The sequence below is a fragment of the Lycium barbarum genome, chromosome 4, assembly GCF_019175385.1.
Source record: "Lycium barbarum isolate Lr01 chromosome 4, ASM1917538v2, whole genome shotgun sequence".
Classification (NCBI taxonomy): Eukaryota; Viridiplantae; Streptophyta; class Magnoliopsida; order Solanales; family Solanaceae; genus Lycium; species Lycium barbarum.
Window position 1 is genome coordinate 16,315,116 of NC_083340.1, and position 20,096 is coordinate 16,335,211.

The 20,096-nt window shown below is 35.1% G+C and overlaps 1 protein-coding gene across 1 annotated transcript; it reads right to left on the reverse strand.

Annotated features, from left to right (window-relative positions):
- Positions 1-1,635: 1,635 nt before the first annotated feature.
- Positions 1,636-16,797, reverse strand: LOC132635385 (G-type lectin S-receptor-like serine/threonine-protein kinase At1g67520). The gene is made up of 15 exons (XM_060351754.1): positions 15,384-16,797; positions 15,069-15,164; positions 14,780-14,976; positions 14,483-14,693; positions 14,162-14,399; positions 13,915-14,065; positions 13,593-13,836; positions 10,761-10,779; positions 3,521-4,491; positions 3,345-3,446; positions 3,057-3,253; positions 2,759-2,969; positions 2,443-2,680; positions 2,200-2,350; positions 1,636-2,120 (listed from the first exon to the last, which is right to left on the reverse strand). Exons 1-15 carry the CDS (start codon positions 16,555-16,557, stop codon positions 1,812-1,814), a joined length of 4,509 nt encoding a protein of 1,502 aa, XP_060207737.1. The 5' UTR covers positions 16,558-16,797; the 3' UTR covers positions 1,636-1,811.
- Positions 16,798-20,096: the final 3,299 nt, after the last annotated feature.

Below are 20,096 nucleotides of genomic sequence, written 5' to 3' on the forward strand. Positions count from 1 at the left end.
GAATTACCCGGCCAATTAGCCGAAGGGCAAAAATTAAAGACTAGCAATATGAGAGGCATAATTTAAAGCCCACAAATATAAGGGATAAAATTTAAAGACCGCCCCAAAAGAAGGGCAATCCGCGCAAAAAAAAATGTCAAATAACCTCACTAGTTGCGAATACCACCAGTTAGTACCTGAATCAAAAGATTTACTCCCTCTACTCAAATGATTATCACATTTTTTCTTAACCATTAATGCCAACCCATTAAATGTTGACAAACTTGTAAATGTACGTGTTAGGCTGCTGATATGAAAAAGGACCGTAACTTAGGGGTCGTTTTGTTCAAAAACAAATTAGCTGGGATAAGTTATGCGGGGATTAATTACGTTGGGATAAGTTATGCTGCGATTAGTTATTCTAGAGTTATTTTTTATTGACTGTTTAGATGTTGGACTAAAAGTATTATACATTGAATAATTTCTAAAAAGAAGAGGTTTATTCCTTATTCCGGGATAACTTTTTCCACCCTATGACAAGTATAAGTTATCCCAGCACTATTTTTACTTCTGGGATAACTTATCCCATGATTACTAACCAAAAAAGGGATAAGGCATTGCTAAATTATTATCCCAGGACTATTTATGTTTGTCCTTTGTACCAAACTAATTCCTAATTATCTAAACTTCATTCATTAAAAAAGAAATAGATAGAATGGTGAACAGATTCAACTCGCTTAGCATTATTTATTAGTTAAGTTAGATACTATACACTTTGAGAAATAGAAGATGAACAGGGTCTGCTAACTTTCATGTTACACTTGTGACTATGGTTTGTCTTTGTCCATTTTACCAAAAGCTTCTACAGAAAACTAGAATGATCCCATGATTTTTTTTCTGTTATTGAATACTTGTCAATACAAGTGAGAATGCTGGACATGTCATTCCCCTCAATTAAGCAAATTTGATTTTGTACTAGTTATTGGCAAATGACAATGTATCTTCAGGTTGTATTTACTCAATTTATCTAACAAACAAATATGCAAGATAAACACTGTCTCATCGAATTATGAAAACAAGACAAGGATAAAAAAGCATATCCACTAAATGATTCCTTCATAATTAGTCCCAATATTATAATCCAATCATTATAAATCCCGAGATAACTTGCTCACCAGTCAAACGACCCCTTATTATTGGCACAGTCTAAATTTGGTTGATGACTCTAGAAAAGTCAGCTATTCTCTTGCACAAAATAAAAAAGAAACTTCTTCTCTAAAGTGGCTGTACATTTTCAAGCAAAAGCTCTCTACACTGATAGCTCAGCAGTCTCATTCTAAAAATATCCAAGTGTCTCTACTGCTTGTAGGTGATTTAGGTAGCTCATATTGTCAATTATGAGGCCAATCTGATTATAGTAACTGGACACCTTGTACACTTGAGCTAGTATTCCCACTGTACTAAATGTGAAAAAAGAGGTTTAGCCTATGATAAGATTAACTTTCAAATTTAACTTGCAGAAGATAAGATTAACATGTCTTTCAGATGTTCAAGTTTCAAATCCTAGTGCTGCTGTGAATATCATTTGAAATTCTATATATGGTGCCATTATCATACAGGATGACCTATGTATTAAAGTTTCTGCAACTGACTTGATTGTTGTCAATGCAATTGGATTCCCCGTGTTATTTCACAATAAAAGTTGAATGAATTTATATCACAAGGAAACATGTTTTTCTTGTACAGTTACTGAGTTCTGCACCACGAGCAGATCAAAATTAATCGATGATCTATGTGCAATCCGATTACAGCAACAAAATGGATCAGAAATCTTATCTGGCTTCAAGGACAGTGATGGACAAATCATTAATCGAACATTGTTCTGCTTTGGTTCTAGATGAATTTGATTCAGCTTCATCTCTTCCTGTGAAAAACGCTGGATGTTTTGGTGTGGGCAGTTGCATACTTTCATTACTGAACATTGATATAATGTCAGACGTTGTTGGCCTATCTTGTGCACTTTCTTGTACACATAAAAGTCCTATATGAATAACTCGTAATAGCTGTTTAGTGTCACAAAGATCTCCAAGAGCTGGATCCTTCAATTCTAATGCACACCCTTCTTTCCACAATTCCCATGCCTGCACCAGAATGATTAGTATTATCAAACTTTGTAAATTTTAGTATCTAAAACAAAAAAGGGTGTCAAGTAAAACGTACATATCCTATTAAGTTCAGCGGACGATCGACTTGCTGTAAGCTAGTATTTCTCCTACCACTTACAATTTCCAGCACTAAGACTCCAAAGCTGAAGATGTCAGACTTGATTGAGAACGCTCCTTCCATGGCGAACTCGGGAGCCATGTAACCACTGTGTAGAGAGCACAAAACATTTTCTACTCAGTCAGTACGAATTCTTTTACATGTTCAGTGAACCTATATCAAGAAATAAGCTCAACTCACTATGTTCCAACAACCCTGCCAGTCACTGCCTCCGTCTCGTTCTGTTTGAATATTCTCGCCAATCCGAAATCAGCTATCTTAGGATTCATGTTTTCATCCAAGAGCACATTACTAGCTTTTAGATCTCTATGTATCACTCTCATTCTTGAGTATTTATGAAGATAGAGCAATCCTTGAGAAATTCCTTCTATAATCTCAAAACGTTTCTGGCAATCCAGTAGCTCCTTTCTTGCAGGATCTGTAACAGACAGCATTTCACATCAAAATTTTAAAAATTACTTGAAACATTAAGTCTTCTTTTGAAATGGTTACAAACCAAATAGGAAGAAGTCCAAGCTCTTATTGGGCATATACTCATAAATCAACATCTTTTCATCTCCATGGATACAACATCCTAGAACTCGAACTAGATTTGTATGCTGAACTTTGGCAATTAGTATGAGCTCATTCTTGAACTCTACAAGCCCTTGACCTGATGTTCTTGAAAGTCTCTTGATTGCCACCTCTCTCCCATCTGGAAATTTTCCCTGTCATACATTTTTACAGTTAATTCGGTTATGCAGTGAGAGTACTAAGCAAATTACTGGGCTAAATATAATATAGTGCAAATATACCTTATAAACAGGCCCAAAACCACCCTCGCCGAGTTTCTTTTCACTCGAGAAGTTGTTTGTGGCTGCCAATATGAACCCAAAGCCAAATATCTTCAAATCTTGTACTTCCCTTCCATCTTCTCCCTTCAAATTAGTGTCATTGAAGCTATCTGATGCTGTCAACTCACGTATATACTCTTCCTCCTTTCTTTTCTTATCTATGCAAGAGAAGTTTGTAAACATACATGAATGCTTAACATAGTTGACAAAACAAAATAGCAGTTAATCACTTTGTGGAGATCTAGTTACCTTGTAGTTTGCGTCTTCTCATTATAATGTAGCATATGAGACCAGATATTAGCAAAGTGACAAAAATAGCTAAAGCAATTACTATCCATATCCAAGTTTTTCCTGCACACATAGCATGCTCTAAGTTATACAGTTGACTCTTGACTGATACAATCCATAAAGGCATAAGGACTAACCTTTAGATAATTTTGGTGAAACCAGAACATATTTTTGCACTGCATTACCACTCTCATCGACTCGGAAATCCCTATTTCCACTCCAAATTAAGCAGCCTGTCCCATTGCCGCTGTTGGTGATGAAGGCAACACAACTGCAGTGCTCCCAGCACTTCTGCATACAATCAACAAAACTAATGCTTGCATCATCATAAAACTTAGTAGTAATACCAGATGGATGTATAAAATCTCCGCTCTTTTGCTCAAATATATCCCCATCCTTTCGGCACTCAGGCAACTGAGTAGAGACACAACCATCGTCACTTTCATAACCATAACAGAACTTATTATAAATGGTGTATATAAGATTATCTCCGGCAACAATAGCTCCGTCTGAATTCAACTCCAGACTTGGGAAGCTTCCCTCTGTGTTGAAGATTCCCTCTGTAGTATCAAATTGGAAGAACATCCCATCTTTGTCTGATACCAAGTTGAGATTGTACTGATAAATAGTAATTGTATCATTAGTAGAAGAATCACGGAACAAAGGTAAGAATGGAAAACCTTGATTGTTCCAAGCCCCACTAGTCCAGTAAACCTTACCCCTTCGACGAATAACCAACTGAAATGCATCTTGAATGGACTCCAAACTTAAAGTAAAAGCCCCCGAGGCCGGAATATAACTACTCAACCAAGAAGTTAAAGTCCAATTCTGCTTTGTAGTAAGGTTATAACCAAGCTTCATACCAGGCAGAAGACAACTTGTAGGATGATCAAAGCTTTGCCATAAAGTAGTGTTTCGAGTTTCATCCTGAAGCACAAAATTTCCAGAGTCCTGAAGCCTAGCTACTAAATTTCCTGTCAACAAAGGAGGGGAAATATTCACAACTGTCTTTCCTCCGCTGGTTATTTTTAATGTTCCTGTAGAATCTAATGTGAGCAATCCTGAGTTGTTCAGTATAGGTGTATTTGGATTGGCTATCCATAATTTCCTCCCAGATCGATCACCTGCAGCATACCATATTCCAAGATAAGTTTTATTTGTTTGTGGGATAAAGAAAAATCCTAGCTTGAATTTTCCACCTTCTGAATCAAGTACCTGTGAATTATTGAGTACATCACCAGGCTTGATTGAAGTGATTGCAGCTACAGATGAAAATTTAATGATACATGTTTGGCTACAGAATAAGGTCAAGATGAGGAAGAACATGGAATTGGCTAAAGATGTCATATTTGCTGCCAGAAAGAAATTTTTTTTTGCTGCAGATGATAATATAATCATTCCTCTTAGGTTGTTTGTTGTTAAAAGCCAATAATGCATTGGAGAATAGTCAACACTTTGAAACAATCTTCTGCCACAATATTTTATGAGTTCAAAACATTGTAGGAAAGCTTGCAGAAAGAAAAAATCTTGAATTTTTAAAGCAAAAATGTTGACCCAATACAGATTTGGTGTCTGTTCTTTTTTCTTTGACTTTCACTTATTTTATTTTTTCTGTGTTAGATTCAACCTTTATTGAGTAGTGTTAGGTTTTTGAACATTTTAATATTGCAAATATCTTTCACATTTTTGTCCAAATTCCTCACATGTTTTGTGCCTTGCCATGTAATTTTATTTTCATTTGGGTAGCCACAAAAGTTGACCATATCTTTCACATTTTTTGTGGAAAAAAATGTGAAGACCATGGTAGCCACCATATGAACATGGTAGCCACTATATGAACATATTTGGTCTTAGTTTCACATTGCTTTGTAGTAAAAAAATGTGACAATGTTTTTCACATTTTTTGTTGAACAAGTTTTTCACATTTTCATCCATTATAAAAGGATGAATTATGATTCACCATTTAATACATTCAAGAAAAAAAAATAAGTTCAATCCTTAACTTGTGGGTGTAGAGAGGAAAAGTGAGGAAAGTGAAAAATAAAAGAGTTTATTAGTTGAAGGAAGGTGTTCTTTTTGGTGGAGCTTTGGACTCAACATCTTGTCCAGAGTTCGTTCAGTTATACGACGTGTTCGGGCTGTTGTATCCTGGAGGGGACAAGTCAGAAAGATTACTGCTGGACCGGTAAATTTGCTGCAGTGGGCTTGAATCTCCTTAAAGAGAGCGAGATATCCGCGCCTCAGCCATAATTTTTTTTTTATTGCTTCATTGTTATTTTTCAATTGTAATTATAATTTCACTGCAAGATCACCAACAATTTTAAGGAGATTCAAATGGCTACAATTGAAAAATCGGCGGATGTCAAAGTTGGAGATCTTAACAAGTCATTTCGGTTCAACGGTACTCATTTTAAGAGATGGAAGGGTAAAGTATTTTTCTACTTAAGTCTTCTCAATGTTTTTTATGTGTTAACTGAGAAGAATCCAAATAAAATAGACAACACTTCCATGAATGATGAAGAACTTATTTCTCTTCAAGAAAAAACTGAACAGTACGATGAAGATTCATACAAGTGTCGGTATTATTTACTTAATTGTCTATCAGATAATTTTTATGATTATTATGATAGAACTTACTCTACTGCAAAGAAAATATGGAAAGCGTTGCAGAGTAAATATGATACCGAGGAGGCTGGAGCGAAAAAATATGCTGCTAGTAGATTTTTTCGTTTCCAAATGGTGGACAACAAATCAGTGGCAGACCAAGCCCAAGATTTTATAATGATCGTTGGAGAGCTCAGGTCCGAGGATATAAAAATTGGAGATAACCTTATTGTTTGTGGCATAATAGATAAACTTCCACCTTCATGGAAGGAATTTCAAAAAAATATGTGCCACAAACAAAAGGAAACCTCTCTTGAGACGTTGATTATGCGAATCCGCATGGAGGAAGAAGCAAGGGGCCAAGATGCACTTTTGCAAACGGAAGAGAGCAACTTACAACCCGTCACAAATAAGGTAAATTTAATTACTTCAAATAATGTTGTTCCTAATGCTAACAAAAATACCTCAATGAAGCCTAAGAAGAAAATATTTAAGAAAAATAACGGTAGACCTCCCAAGAAAAATAATAGTGGTATCAACCAAGCACAAAATCAACAAACACAAAATAGAGGACCATGCTTTGTCTGTGGCAAGAGTGGGCATATTGCTCGATTTTGCAAGTTTCGGAAACGTGGTCCTACACCTCAGGCGAACGTTACCGAAGAGCCACTTGTGGCGGTGATAACAGACATAAATATGGTTGAAAATGTTGATGGATGGTGGGCTGATTCTGGTGCAAACCGTCATGTCTGCTATGACAAAGATTGGTTCAAAGTGTATACTCCATTTGAGGAGCCCAAAACCATCATGCTTGGTGATTCTCACACTACCCAAGTGCTCGGAAAGGGAGATGTCGAGTTGAGTTTTACCTCAGGAAGGGTGTTAACTCTAAAAGATGTACTTTTTATTCCTTCCATGAGAAAAAATTTGATGTCTAGTTTTCTTCTTAACAAAGCAGGCTTCAAACAAATTATTGAATCTGATCAATATGTAATAGTGAAAAAAGGTATTTTTGTGGGAAAGGGGTATGCTTGTGATGGGATGTTCAAGCTGAATGTTGAGATGAATAAAGTTACTAATTCTGTTTACATGCTTTCTTCCACTAATTTTTGGCATGCTCGTTTGTGTCATATTAATAATCGTTATGTGGGAATCATGAGTAGATTAGGATTAATCCCAATGATTAAAAAGGATTTTGAAAAATGTGAGGCTTGTAGTAAAGCCAAAATCACAAAAAGGCCTCATTTCCAAGTTGACAGAAAAACTGAATTAATAGAGTTAATTCATACTGATATTTGTGAACTTGGAGGAATTTTAACTCGTGGAGGAAATAGATATTTTATCACTTTTATTGATGACTTTTCTAAGTATACATATGTTTTCTTGATGAAAAATAAAAGTGATGCTTTTGAAAATTTTAAAATTTATCTCCATGAAGTTGAAAATCAGTTTGGCAGAAAAATAAAAAGAATTAGAAGTGATAGAGGCCGTGAATATGAGTCTAACGAGTTTAATTCTTTTGTTAGATCATTGGGAATAATTCATGAAACTACTCCACCTTACTCTCCTGCATCTAATGGTGTAGCAGAGAGAAAAAATAGAACTTTGGTTGAGTTGACAAATGTCATGCTTATTGAGTCTAGTGCACCTTTAAATTTTTGGGGCTATTTTAACTGCTTGTTATGTGTTAAATCGTGTGCCTCATAAAAAGACTAAATTAACACCATTTGAGTTGTGGAGAGGTCACAAGCCAAATTTGGGATATCTAAGAGTTTGGGGTTGTCTAGCTTATGTAAGGCTAATGGATCCCAAAATAAGTAAATTGGGAAAAAAAGTCACTACTTGTGCTTTTCTTGGTTATGCTTCAAATAGTACAGCCTATAGATTTTTTAGTCTTGAAGATAATATAATAATAGAATCAGGAGATGCTATTTTTCATGAAAATAAATTTCCATTTGATTCTAAAAATAGTGGGGGTCATAGGACTAACGAAAATATTTTGTCACTACCTAGCTCTTCTACTCCTGTTTTGAAAAATAAAGAAAGTGATGATTTTGAGTTAAGAAGAAGCAAAAGAGCTAGAGTAGAAAAAAAAATTTGGTCCTGATTTTTATGTTTTTAATGTTGCAGATGACCCTCTCAATTTACAAGAAGTTTTATCTTCACATAATGCTATTTTTTGGAAAGAGGCTGTAAATGATGAAATGGAATCACTTATTTCCAATAAAACTTGGAAATTAGTTGATTTACCACCGGGTTGTAAAACAATTGGGTGTAAATGGGTCCTTAGAAAAAAGTTAAAACTGGATGACTCTGTTGATAAATATAAGGCTAGACTAGTTGCTAAAGGTTTTAAACAACTAGAAGGCCTAGAATTTTTTGATACTTTTTCTCCGGTAACTAGAATTACATCCATAAGGCTTTTAATTGCTATTGCTGCAATTTTTTATTTGCACATTCACCAAATGGATGTAAAAACTGCTTTTTTAAATGGGGACCTAAATGAGGAAATTTATATGGAACAACCCGAAGGTTTTATTGAAGCAGGCCAAGAGAGCAAAGTGTGTAAACTTACTAAATCCCTATATGACTTGAAACAGGCACCAAAGCAATGACATGAGAAATTTGATTCCTGCATGATTGAAAATGGTTTTAAAACAAACGAATGTGATAAGTGCATCTATCATAAGTCTTGGAATAATTCACATGTTATTGTTTGCCTCTATGTTGATGATTTATTGATCTTTGGCTCTAACATGAATGTTATTGATGAAACTAAAAATATTCTTAGAAGCCATTTTGACATGAAAGATCTTGGTGAGGCAAATTTAATTCTTGGAATAAAAATTACTAAAACATGTGATGGAATATTCCTTGACCAGTCACATTATGTTGAGAAAATATTGAAAAAATATAACTTTCTTGATTGCAAGCATGTTATAACTCTTTTTTATTCAAGTGTTCACTTGTTTCCTGTTCAAAGTGACAATGATGTGATAAATCAAAAAGAATATGCTAGCTTAATTGGAAGTTTGAGATATGTGACTGATTGCACTAGGCCTGATATTGCGTATGCAGTTGGAGTACTTAGCAGGTTTACAAGCAAGCCAGGTAGTGAACATTGGCATGCCATAACGAGAGTTATGAAATATTTAGTTGGTACAAAAACCTATGGCTTGTTTTATAAAAAATATCCTGCTGTACTTGAAGGCTTTACTGATGCAGATTGGAACACTTTATCTGGTGATTCCTGTTCTACCACTGGTTATATCTTTACGTTGGCAGGTGGTGCTATTTGTTGGAAATCAAAAAAGCAAACTATTATTGCTAACTCTACCATGGAGGCTGAACTAATTGCTTTAGCTTCAGCTACTGAAGAAGCGAATTGGTTAAGAGATTTATTATTTCAAATTCCTTATTTTGAAAAACCAATTCCTCCTATTTTAATTCATTGTGATAGCACCGCTGCAATTGGTAGAGTTCAAAACCGTTATTATAACGGTAAATCCAGATCTATAAGGAGAAAACACAATACTGTGAGATCATATTTGACAAGTGGTACCATTAATGTTAATTATGTCAAATCTTGTGATAATCTTGCAGATCCACTAACCAAGGCCTTGGCAAGAGAAAAGGTCTGGAGCACATCGAGGGGGATGGGATTGAAGCCCATAAATTCATGAGTCGTATATGAGGAAACCCAACCTGGGGACTAGAGATCCTATAACCAGGTTCAATGGGAAAAACGAATCATATGATGACTTGTTGAGAAAAATGCACTATTTTATTTATTTCCTCCCTATGATGTAAGTGCATTATTCTGTAACAATTTGTGGAGGTTGAGTTTATAAACTCTTAATGAAACTCTGTAGCTCGTATAAGTGGGGTGTTAAGTTACAGAAGCACTCTTGACAGATTTCACCTATGTGAGTGTGAAAGTAGGCCGCTTTCTATGAGAATTGAGCTCGTTCTCAAAAGCACTCATGAAAACCGGGATAGCACAAGGCCGTAATGTGCTGGCTATTAAAGCTCATGTCAACATCTTGATTATTATGTGTAAGCAGTAATTCTTTATTTCCCTAAAGCAGTCATAGTTCAAGTCTGAGACCACTACGGCTCTGGAGTAAAGATTATTGTTTTACTAAGTGGAGGTTCAATGCAGAGCACACCTTCATTATGCATATTAATCTACCTTCAGCTGATAAACTCTCTTATATTAATATTAAAATGAGTGGGGGATTGTTAGGTTTTTGAGCATTTTAATATTGCAAATATCTTTCACATTTTTGTCCAAATTCCTCACATGTTTTGTGCCTTGCCATGTAATTTTATTTTCATTTGGGTAGCCACAAAAGTTGACCATATCTTTCACATTTTTTGTGGAAAAAAATGTGAAGACCATGGTAGCCACCATATGAACATGGTAGCCACCATATGAACATATTTGGTCTTAGTTTCACATTGCTTTGTAGTAAAAAAATGTGACAATGTTTTTCACATTTTTTGTTGAACAAGTTTTTCACATTTTCATCCATTATAAAAGGATGAATTATGATTCACCATTTAATACATTCAAGAAAAAAAATAAGTTCAATCCTTAACTTGTGGGTGTAGAGAGGAAAAGTGAGGAAAGTGAAAAATAAAAGAGTTTATTAGTTGAAGGAAGGTGTTCTTTTGGTGGAGCTTTGGACTCAACATCTTGTCCAAAGTTCGTTGAGTTATACGACGTGTTCGGGCTGTTGTATCCTGGAGGGGACAAGTCAGAAAGATTACTGCTGGACCGGTAAATTTGCTGCAGTGGGCTTGAATCTCCTTAAAGAGAGCGAGATATCCGCGCCTCAGCCATAAATTTTTTTTTATTGCTTCATTGTTATTTTTCAATTGTAATTGTAATTTCACTGCAAGATCACCAACAAGTAGTATATCTTTTTAATACATAAAATTGACACTTAACTCAGTTTCTAATGCCGGGCCTCTAACTTAGACGTATGGGAATTTAACACCTCTTACTGTTGACAATGCTGATATGGCATTAATTTGGTTGATGTGGTCAGAGTGCGTCTAAATCGCGTATGAACTCATAATATATAGTCTACATCCGTCCTTGCATCCAGTTGTTAGAAAAATACGGAAAATAGGATTTAGTTTGAGGCGTTCAAGAACATCATACCTCTTGTACTGGATCAATTTTGATTCTGAAATATCTATTGTTATATGTTGTTCCAAGGACTAGCAAAATGGAAATAGCGAAATTCTTCGGTCATCTCAATGAGTTCAGAATCCACACGTTTCTTTGTATCATATCCGTGGTTCAACAAGCTCGTCCGATTATAAACCAAAAAAACAACACAAATCAAGAAAGAAAACCCAACTTTGCAAATTTCTGCCATTAGCTCTCCAAACTAGCCAGTATAATCTTTGGCTTCCTTTACATGTTTTTTTATTTTTTATTTTGAATCGCCTTAGTGAATATCTTGATGTATTAACTCTGTGATCAGCAAGTTAAAGGAAATGGGTCTTCAATCTGCAGGCCTTGAGTTGAGTCCCTTTGTCTCATGCTTAGTGACTTCCTGTTTGCTTATGGAGCCAACCCATGTTTACTAGCAAAGAGCATTGGGTTACCCTTATTCAAATTTCTTGATGACCCTATTAATAATTAAAGTTACAGCCCGACGTCCGTTGATGGTGGCAACCTTAATGTATAGGAGTTGGACTATTCTGGTTCTTAATGTATATCCGTTATCAGAAATAATCCTTGAAGTATACAAAAGGTGGACATTTTTAGTCCTAAACCCTAAAACTAACATATCCCTGATTTTTACTTTTAGGGTTTAAAAGTATCCCCTATCATCATCTCAAATACTGAAATGCATTTCCCAAAAACATGGAGACACACCATTAAAAAGCACACCTACACAAAGCTGCATTCCGAAATAAAACCATATGGCCCTGATTCTCAGGTCCTGTGAATGTGATAAAATTTAAAGAAATTGAGATCTTCCAGCATAAAACTTGAATTTTGTTAACATTGATAAAATTCAAGGTAGGGGTACGGTCTGCGTATACTCTACCCTCTCCAGACCCCACCCGGTGAAATTATACTGAGTATGTTGTTGTTGTTGTTGTTGATAACTATACAAAAGGGTAAAATGGAGAAGAAAATTGAAGCCCGATACCGAGAAAAACAGGAGATTGTGATCTGCTGCAGTAGTTCAGACAGGCTTTGCTCAGCAAATCATGAAGAGAAAACAGAACATGGGCACCCAGATTCAGTTCCAACACTTGAAAGTTAACGGCACAGAAGGTAAAATATACAACAACAACAACAACAACAACAACCCAGTGAAATCCCACAACGTGGGGTCTGGGGAGGGTATAGTGTACGCAGACCTTACTCCTACCAAGGTAGGACGGCTGTTTCCGAGAGACCCTCGGCTCAATAAAAACATAAAAAGAGGTCAGATACGGCTAAGAGATTCAAAGCGATATGGAAATGAAGTAACGCAAGCGACACAGATAACATAGAATAATAAAAGCACAGGAAATAACAGATAATAGCATAATAGCATAAATTAGAGCACAAGAAATTATACTACGATAATGCGACTACTAATAAGGCAGGGTAATGAGACTATCTACTAGCCTTCTACCCTAATGTGGGTCCTCCAAACCCTCCTATCTAAGGTCATGTACTCGGTAAGCTGTAACTGCGCCATGTAAATATGAAGGGAAAAAAAATATAGTATTCGAAACAACTAGCATCTCTCACCGATAAAAGTAAAACAACATTTTATCATTCACACTGCTACAGAAAGAGACCTTTACATTTTAGTGAGTGTCATAAAAGCAGTCCGCTGAATGTGAATGAGTGTTTTGTGTATATATATCTCTGTGCAAGCATAATTCATTAGTGGTGGTGTATGTCGATGGTTGTTTCTTAAATGTTTGATAACCCTGTTACACTTTGCATTCTTTAATTTATATCAAACTGGTGGCTTCATCAACTTTACCTCCTAACTGTGTGACGTATCAGAATCCAACCAGTCCAATTATACAACTACTAACGTGATATTTTTATTGAAGCTTCCGGATGTAATTGTCTTTTTGATCAACTTTTTGGTCATTGATGAGAATTCCTGTAGGATCTTTTGCAAATCTAAAGGAGCATAAGGAAATAATGAGAAGCTATGTTATGAATGGTTGCATGTTTTTTGGCAGCTCTTTGTAACTCTCGTCCCGAGCTGCAGAACTAACGAGTCTGATCAATAGAGTCTGTCATTTTTCCTATCTCTTCATACTTCTTTCCTCTATTATGTGCTTTTATTATATTTATGAAGAAATAGACTTTTTGAAACCAGCCATTGATAGTCCATGTATGTATGAAGCAAACGAATTAGCTTTAGACCTTAACAAAAAAGAGCCTAAAAGTTAATTAGAAGTCATTAAAACTTTGTTGATCTATTGCAATCCTATTACAGCAAAACAACATCTTTTAATTAGAAGTCACTAAAACTTCGTTGATCTATTGCAATCCTATTACAGCAAAACAACATCTCTAATATTATCTTGCTTCAACGACAGTGATGGAACAATCATTAACCGAACACGAATATGATTCAGCTTCATCTCTTCCGGTGAAAAATGCAGGCTGTTTTGCAATTGGCAGTGACATACTTCCATTACCAAGCATTGAGATAACATCAGACATTGTTGGCCTATCTGTTGCACCTTCTTGTACACATAATAGGCCGACATGAATAACTCGTAACAATTGTTGAGGGTCACAAAGATCTCCAATAGCTGGATCCTTCAGTTCTAGTGCACACCCTTCTTTCCATAGTTCCCATGCCTGAACCAGAATGATCAATTATCTCAAACTTTTTAGATTTAGTACTTAAAATAAACAAGGATGTCAAGAAAAACTTACATAACCTATTAAGTTGAGCGGACGATCGAATTGTTGTAAGCTAGCATTTCTCCTACCACTCAAAATTTCAAGCATTAAGACTCCAAAGCTGAAGACATCAGACTTGATCGAGAAAGCTCCTTCCATGGCAAACTCAGGAGCCATGTAACCACTGTGTAGATGACAGAAGACATTTACTACTCAGTCAGTACGAATATGTCTACATGTTCAGTAAATCTACATCAAGAAATAACTAAGCTCAACTCACTATGTTCCTACAATCCTGCCAGTCACTGCCTCTGTCTCGTTCTGTTTGAAAATTCTTGCCATACCAAAATCAGCTATCTTAGGATTCATGTTTTCATCCAAGAGCACATTACTGGCTTTTAGATCTCTATGTATCACTCTCATTCTTGAGTATTTATGAAGATAGAGCAATCCTTGAGCAATTCCTTCTATAATTTCAAAACGTTTCTGCCAATCCAGTAGTTTGTTTCTTTCAGGTTCTGTTATAACATAAAGCATTTCACGTCAAAATTTTCAAAAATTACTTGAACTGTTACTTCTTTGTTTTGAAATGGTAACGAACCGAAGAGGAAGAAATCCAAGCTCTTGTTAGGCATGTACTCATATATCAACATTTTTTCTTCTCCATGAATACAACATCCTATAACTCGAACTAGATTTGTATGCTGAACTTTTGCAATTAGTATAAGCTCATTCTTGAACTCTACAAGCCCTTGACCTGATGTTCGTGAGAGTCTCTTGACTGCCACCTCTCTCCCATCTGGAAATTGTCCCTGTCATACAATTTTATGGGTAAGTAGGTCATATAGTGAGAGTATTAGGAAATTTTTTGGGGTACATATAACATACTGTAAAATACCTTATAAACGGCTCCAAAACCACCCTCTCCGAGCTTGTTTTCACTTGAGAAGTTGTTTGTGGCTTCCAATATCAATCCAAAGCTAAATATCTTCAAATCTTGTACTTCCCTTCCATCTTCTTCTTTCAGATTTGTGTTGTTGAAGGTGTCTGCTGCTGTCAACTCACGTATACACTCTTCCTTCTTTCTTTTCTCATCTATGTAAGAGAAGTATGTAGAGATACATACATGCTTAAAATAACTGAATAAACAAAAATACTAGTTACTAAATCACTTTTGGGAGACTTACCTTGTCGTTTGAGTATTCTCGTTTTAATGAAGCAGATGAAACCACATATCAGCATTGTGATTAAAATAGCTAATACTATCCACATCCAAGGTTTTCCTGCATACATAGCATGTTGAAAATTATACAGTTAACTCTTCACTAATACATCTATGGAAAACAGCCTCTCTACCCCACAAAGGTAGGGGTAAGGTCTCGTACACCCCAACCTCCATAAAATTTCACTTGTGGGACTATACTAAGTATGTTGTTGTACTCTTCATTAATACAGTATATATTAGTTCATAAACAAGGTGCATTTATGACATAAGGACTAACCTTTAGATGATTTTGGTGAAACCAGAACAGATCTTTGCACTGCATTACCACTCTCATCGACTCTAAAGTCCCTCTTTACGTTCCAAATCAGGCAGCTTGTCCCATTGCTGATGAGAGTGGTTAATCGAACACAACTGCTGTGCTCCCAGCATTTCTGCATACAATCACCAAGACTAATGCTTGCATTAGCATAATAATTGGTGGTAGTACCAGATATATCTATAAAGTCTCCTCTCTTTTGCTCAAATTTATCACCACCCTTTCGGCACACAGGCAACTGAGTAGAGACACAACCGTCGTCACTTTCATATCCATAACAGAACTTATTATAACGGGTATATATACGACTATCTCCAGCAACAATAGCTCCATCTGAAAACAACTCAAGACTTGGGAAACTTCCCTCTGTAGCCTCAAATTGGAAGAACATCCCATCTGTATCGGATACCAAGTTGAGCTTGTACTGATAAATAGTAGCCGAATCATGGAATGAAGGTAAGAATGAAAAACCTTGATTGTTCCAAGCCCCACTAGTCCAATAAACCTCGCCCCTTCGACGAACAACCAACTGAAATGCATCTTGAATGGTCTCCAAACCTAAAGTAAAAGCCCCTGAGGCAGGAATTATACTACTAACCAACCAAGAAGTTAGAGTCCAATTATGCCTTGTAGTAAGGTTATAACCAAGCTTCATACCAGGCAAAAGACAACTTGTAGGATGATCGAAGCTTTGCCATAAAGTTGTGTTCCGAGTTTCATCCTGAACCACAAAATTTCCAGAATCTTGAAGCCTAGCTATTAAACTTCCTTTCAATAAAGGAGGGGCAATATTCACTACTGTCTTCCCTCTGCTGGTGATTTTCAACGTTCCTGTAGAATCTAATGTGAGCAATCCTGAGTTGTTCAATATAGGTGTGTTTGGATTTGCTATCCATAATTTCTTCTCTACTGGATCACCTGCATACCATATTCCAAGATAGCTGTTATCCGTTTGTGAGATAGTGAAAAATCCTAACTTGAATTTTCCACCTTCTGAGTCAAGTACCTGTGAGTGACTCAATTCATCACCAGGCTTCATTGAGGTTATTGCACCTACAGATGGAAGAATGATACATGTTTGGCTGCAGAATAAGGTCAAGATGAGGAAGAAAATGGAATTGGCTAAATTATTCATTTTGACTGCTAGAATGAAAAAAAAGCTGCTGCAGGTAATTATATGATCATTCCTTTTTAGGTTGTTTGCTGTTCAAAGCCAATAATTGATTGTAGAATAGTCAATTCTATTAAACATCTCTCAGCTAGAATTTTTGAAGATATTGCAGAGTAAAAATGCTATTTTACTTGTAGGGAAGCTTGTGGAAAGAGACTATCTTGTATTTTCTAGCTGAAATGTTGACACAATTTGCATTTGGTTTCTGTTATTTTCTCTTTGACTTTTCTAATTTCCTGTTTTCCTCCTCATATTTCTATGCATTTTTTTGCTGCTTGCAGATATAAATAAAAAAATATATATATCATATCTATTTGGCTTTTTGGTTTTCCTACGTAGTCGTGTTTTGAAATATACTGTGAACCTCATTGATGCGTTGTTGTGAACAAGTTCCTCTGGATAACTATTATCATATACAAACATCAACAATGTTCATCCAAGAATCAAGATTAAGATTATCCCTGATTCGTCGAATATGTTGTTGGACTAGATCAGTTTTTAGTCATCCTTATGAATTATTATTGACACCTAATTTTGGCTCGTCATGCTTGAAATTAACGTCTCAGGATCCATGATCTTTAAATAGCACAATATATAACTTTTTACACAATTTTTCAATTTTAACACAATTTATTAATAATTATCCATATTTATGCAAATATGCTTCCCTTTACTCCATTGGGCATTCTCTTTAGTTGCAAGGTTTGGTGGCCTGAAATTGACTTGGTTTCGCCGAAAGGCCTCATCTCTAAAAGCCCGGCTCGCGAGGCGTCCCTCTCGCAGTAGGGTTCCAACCCTTGCCTCGCTCTTGTGACATGCTATGTTCCCCTCTCCATTCCCAAGTAAACGGTAAGTCCCATGCGTCAGTTTGTGGATCGCGATCTCACATACTAATCCCTACAGGTGCCGGTCCTAGGTCGGCTGCCCTACCTAAACCAATCATCATATCGGTCCCTAGGCCCCATTGCTGGAAAGGCTCGGGTTCAAAACCGTCATTTAAATTAATTTCAATAATCATTACTTTTTCACAGTCATCTGCACATACACGACGCAACATTGCAATTTTATATCAGCAAATAATTAGTTTTTTTTTTTTTTTACTTTTTTTACAAACACAGTACATTTAAAAAAAAAATATCAATCACATTTTTATTTGTATTTTTTAATTGCATATTAATACTTACATTTCTTATATGTATATTAGTTATAATTCAATACAGTCCGTCACTACAGAAAATCGAAAGAGTTTATCGCAAGCGCAACTAATTCAGAGATTTTTGGCAAATTACCGTGTTATCAAATCACATCCCTATTCTTACTCCCAAGAGAAAGGGAAACATGTTCCTTTAATTTTGACTTTTTTTCAAAAGCTATATCTTTTTTTTCTTTGCTTACACACCTTCTTTTTCAAACTTTCGTGACACTCGTTTTCTTACTTTGATGAAGACTTTTTTCCATCTTCATCTCTCTCTTACCATCTCATTTGCTCTTTCGGAGCACCACACTTCTTCCATTGATTTTACCCACACCATCAGTGGAGTTTTCGTTTATTAACCGCCCATTGGTTATTGTAATTAGCCAAAATCCCGCAATCTCTGTGGCTTTGCTATATCGGTTTTCGCTACTGTTATTTTATTGCCCGCTTAGTAAAATATTAGCAATGGATAAATATTTTACTAAATGAATTAAAGAAACAATAATAATAAATATATTGCCTTTTTGGATATTTCAACGGATTTAAGCAAATATTACACTTTTGGCCGATGAAGAAATTTTCGTCTATTTTCGAGGCCCCTTCACATCAGACGGATTTATTTTAAATACCAATGTATATTTATTATTATTGTTTCTTTAATTCATTTAGTAAAATATTTATCCATTGCTAATATTTTACTAAGCCTTATGCAGGTATTCAAAGTCACTTTCCCAAGACAACTCTCGAAGATCTTCTCGGATTTTCTATTTGTATTTATTTTTATGTTCTTAAAATTATACAAAACATAAAATATAATTAAGCTTTACTTTTGGGGTGCCGGACAGTGGTATTTATTTATTTATGTTCTGCTTATGTGATTTAAAGTTCATTATGTGTTTTAGGAAAACTATTAGGCAACTATTTCAAAACGAAAAGTTTACTTATGTTCTTTATTTATATCACATCATTCACAATGTTGTATTATGTTAATATTTTTGACATGGAATTTTTTGTTTACTAAAATCATCCTTTTAAACCTTTTTTTTAAACATTTGTACAGACCCTTTGAACTTGCCAGATCTTAAGAAAACAAAAATCATTATATTCAATCATATTATACCGTACACCCTCATTCATCAATCAATCATTAGTTCTTTTAACTAATGTTAGTAGTCATTTAATTATACATTTGTACTTCCTTGTAAATAACTTTTCTTATATTTTATTTATTTTGTCATTAAAATCTTTCATTTAACGACTTATTCTTTTTCTTAGACCCATTTTTCATTCTTAAATGTATACAGAGCTAACAAGTATAGTGATATTTCTTTTTGGGGTGCTGAGTGATGATTATTTAGTTACTTGTTCACTGTTATTTGCCGTAGCTAATATTCTTATAGTTATCACGTTTTTCTAGACTTTTAATTTAGTTGCTTAGCACACTTTTTTTCACTTGTAAATAATCACGTAATACATATTTTTATACATATGCAAATACTTATACCTTTTACTACATACATTCATGTTAGTTATTCTTTAGTCTAAAGTCTATTAATATTTTTGTAAATAATAATCAAGCTTTTTTACACATCCCTCGTATAGTTAAAATTGGTCCAGTCGGGAATCACATTTGTAGATTCCGAAAGATGCTTAACACCTTCCCTTCGGAATAATTTAAACCCTTATCTAGAATCTCACTTGTTTTCGCAAACTATTTTTAAGTTACACACATTAATAATTTATAAGTACCCTAGTATACCTTAAATGCTAGGTGACGACTTTGTACATAATCAATCCTTTTAGAGCTCCATAAGTTGTACTTTGTTTAGCCTTGGTAAATAATAGGGTGTAACAATTATGATCCACATATAAGTTATCCATCTATTTATATGGACCACAAAAACGAAAAATCAGTATTGATGAGACTTCTAAGCTGTAGTATCATTATCAAGCAAAAGGTCAAATTTTAAAAATGGACAGGAGCCACTAAATGGGAGGATGTTAAAATCTTGAGGTTACTTAATAATAAAAATGTAGTGTAACATTTAAGAGGAGAAATGCACAAAATTTTCTTTGTTTATAATTCTAGTGTTTAATGTATTGTTACAAAGACAGCTATACAACTGTTTTTATCTGCTTTGTAACTTCACTTGATTTCCGAAAGAAGTATTTCACTAGCCCTCAATAAGGGTGCATTTTTCTGGTGCATTGGAACAATTAGTTGTGGAGGCATAGATTTGACATTTCTTGCTAGGAAAATATTCACCAATCTATACCATAAGGAAACATGCTTTTCGTGTATCCATAA

Bases quoted from the DNA above. Each gene is read 5' to 3' on its own strand.
- LOC132635385 (XM_060351754.1), bottom strand. From the start codon at position 16,557: ATGAATAATTTAGCCAATTCCATTTTCTTCCTCATCTTGACCTTATTC. The intron at 14,066-14,161 runs GTGAGTTGAGCT...TCATCTACACAG, and splicing joins GGCAGGATTGTAGGAACATA to TGGTTACATGGCTCCTGAGT. The intron at 3,254-3,344 runs GTAACTAGATCT...TCTCTTGCATAG, and splicing joins GAGAAGACGCAAACTACAAG to ATAAGAAAAGAAAGGAGGAA.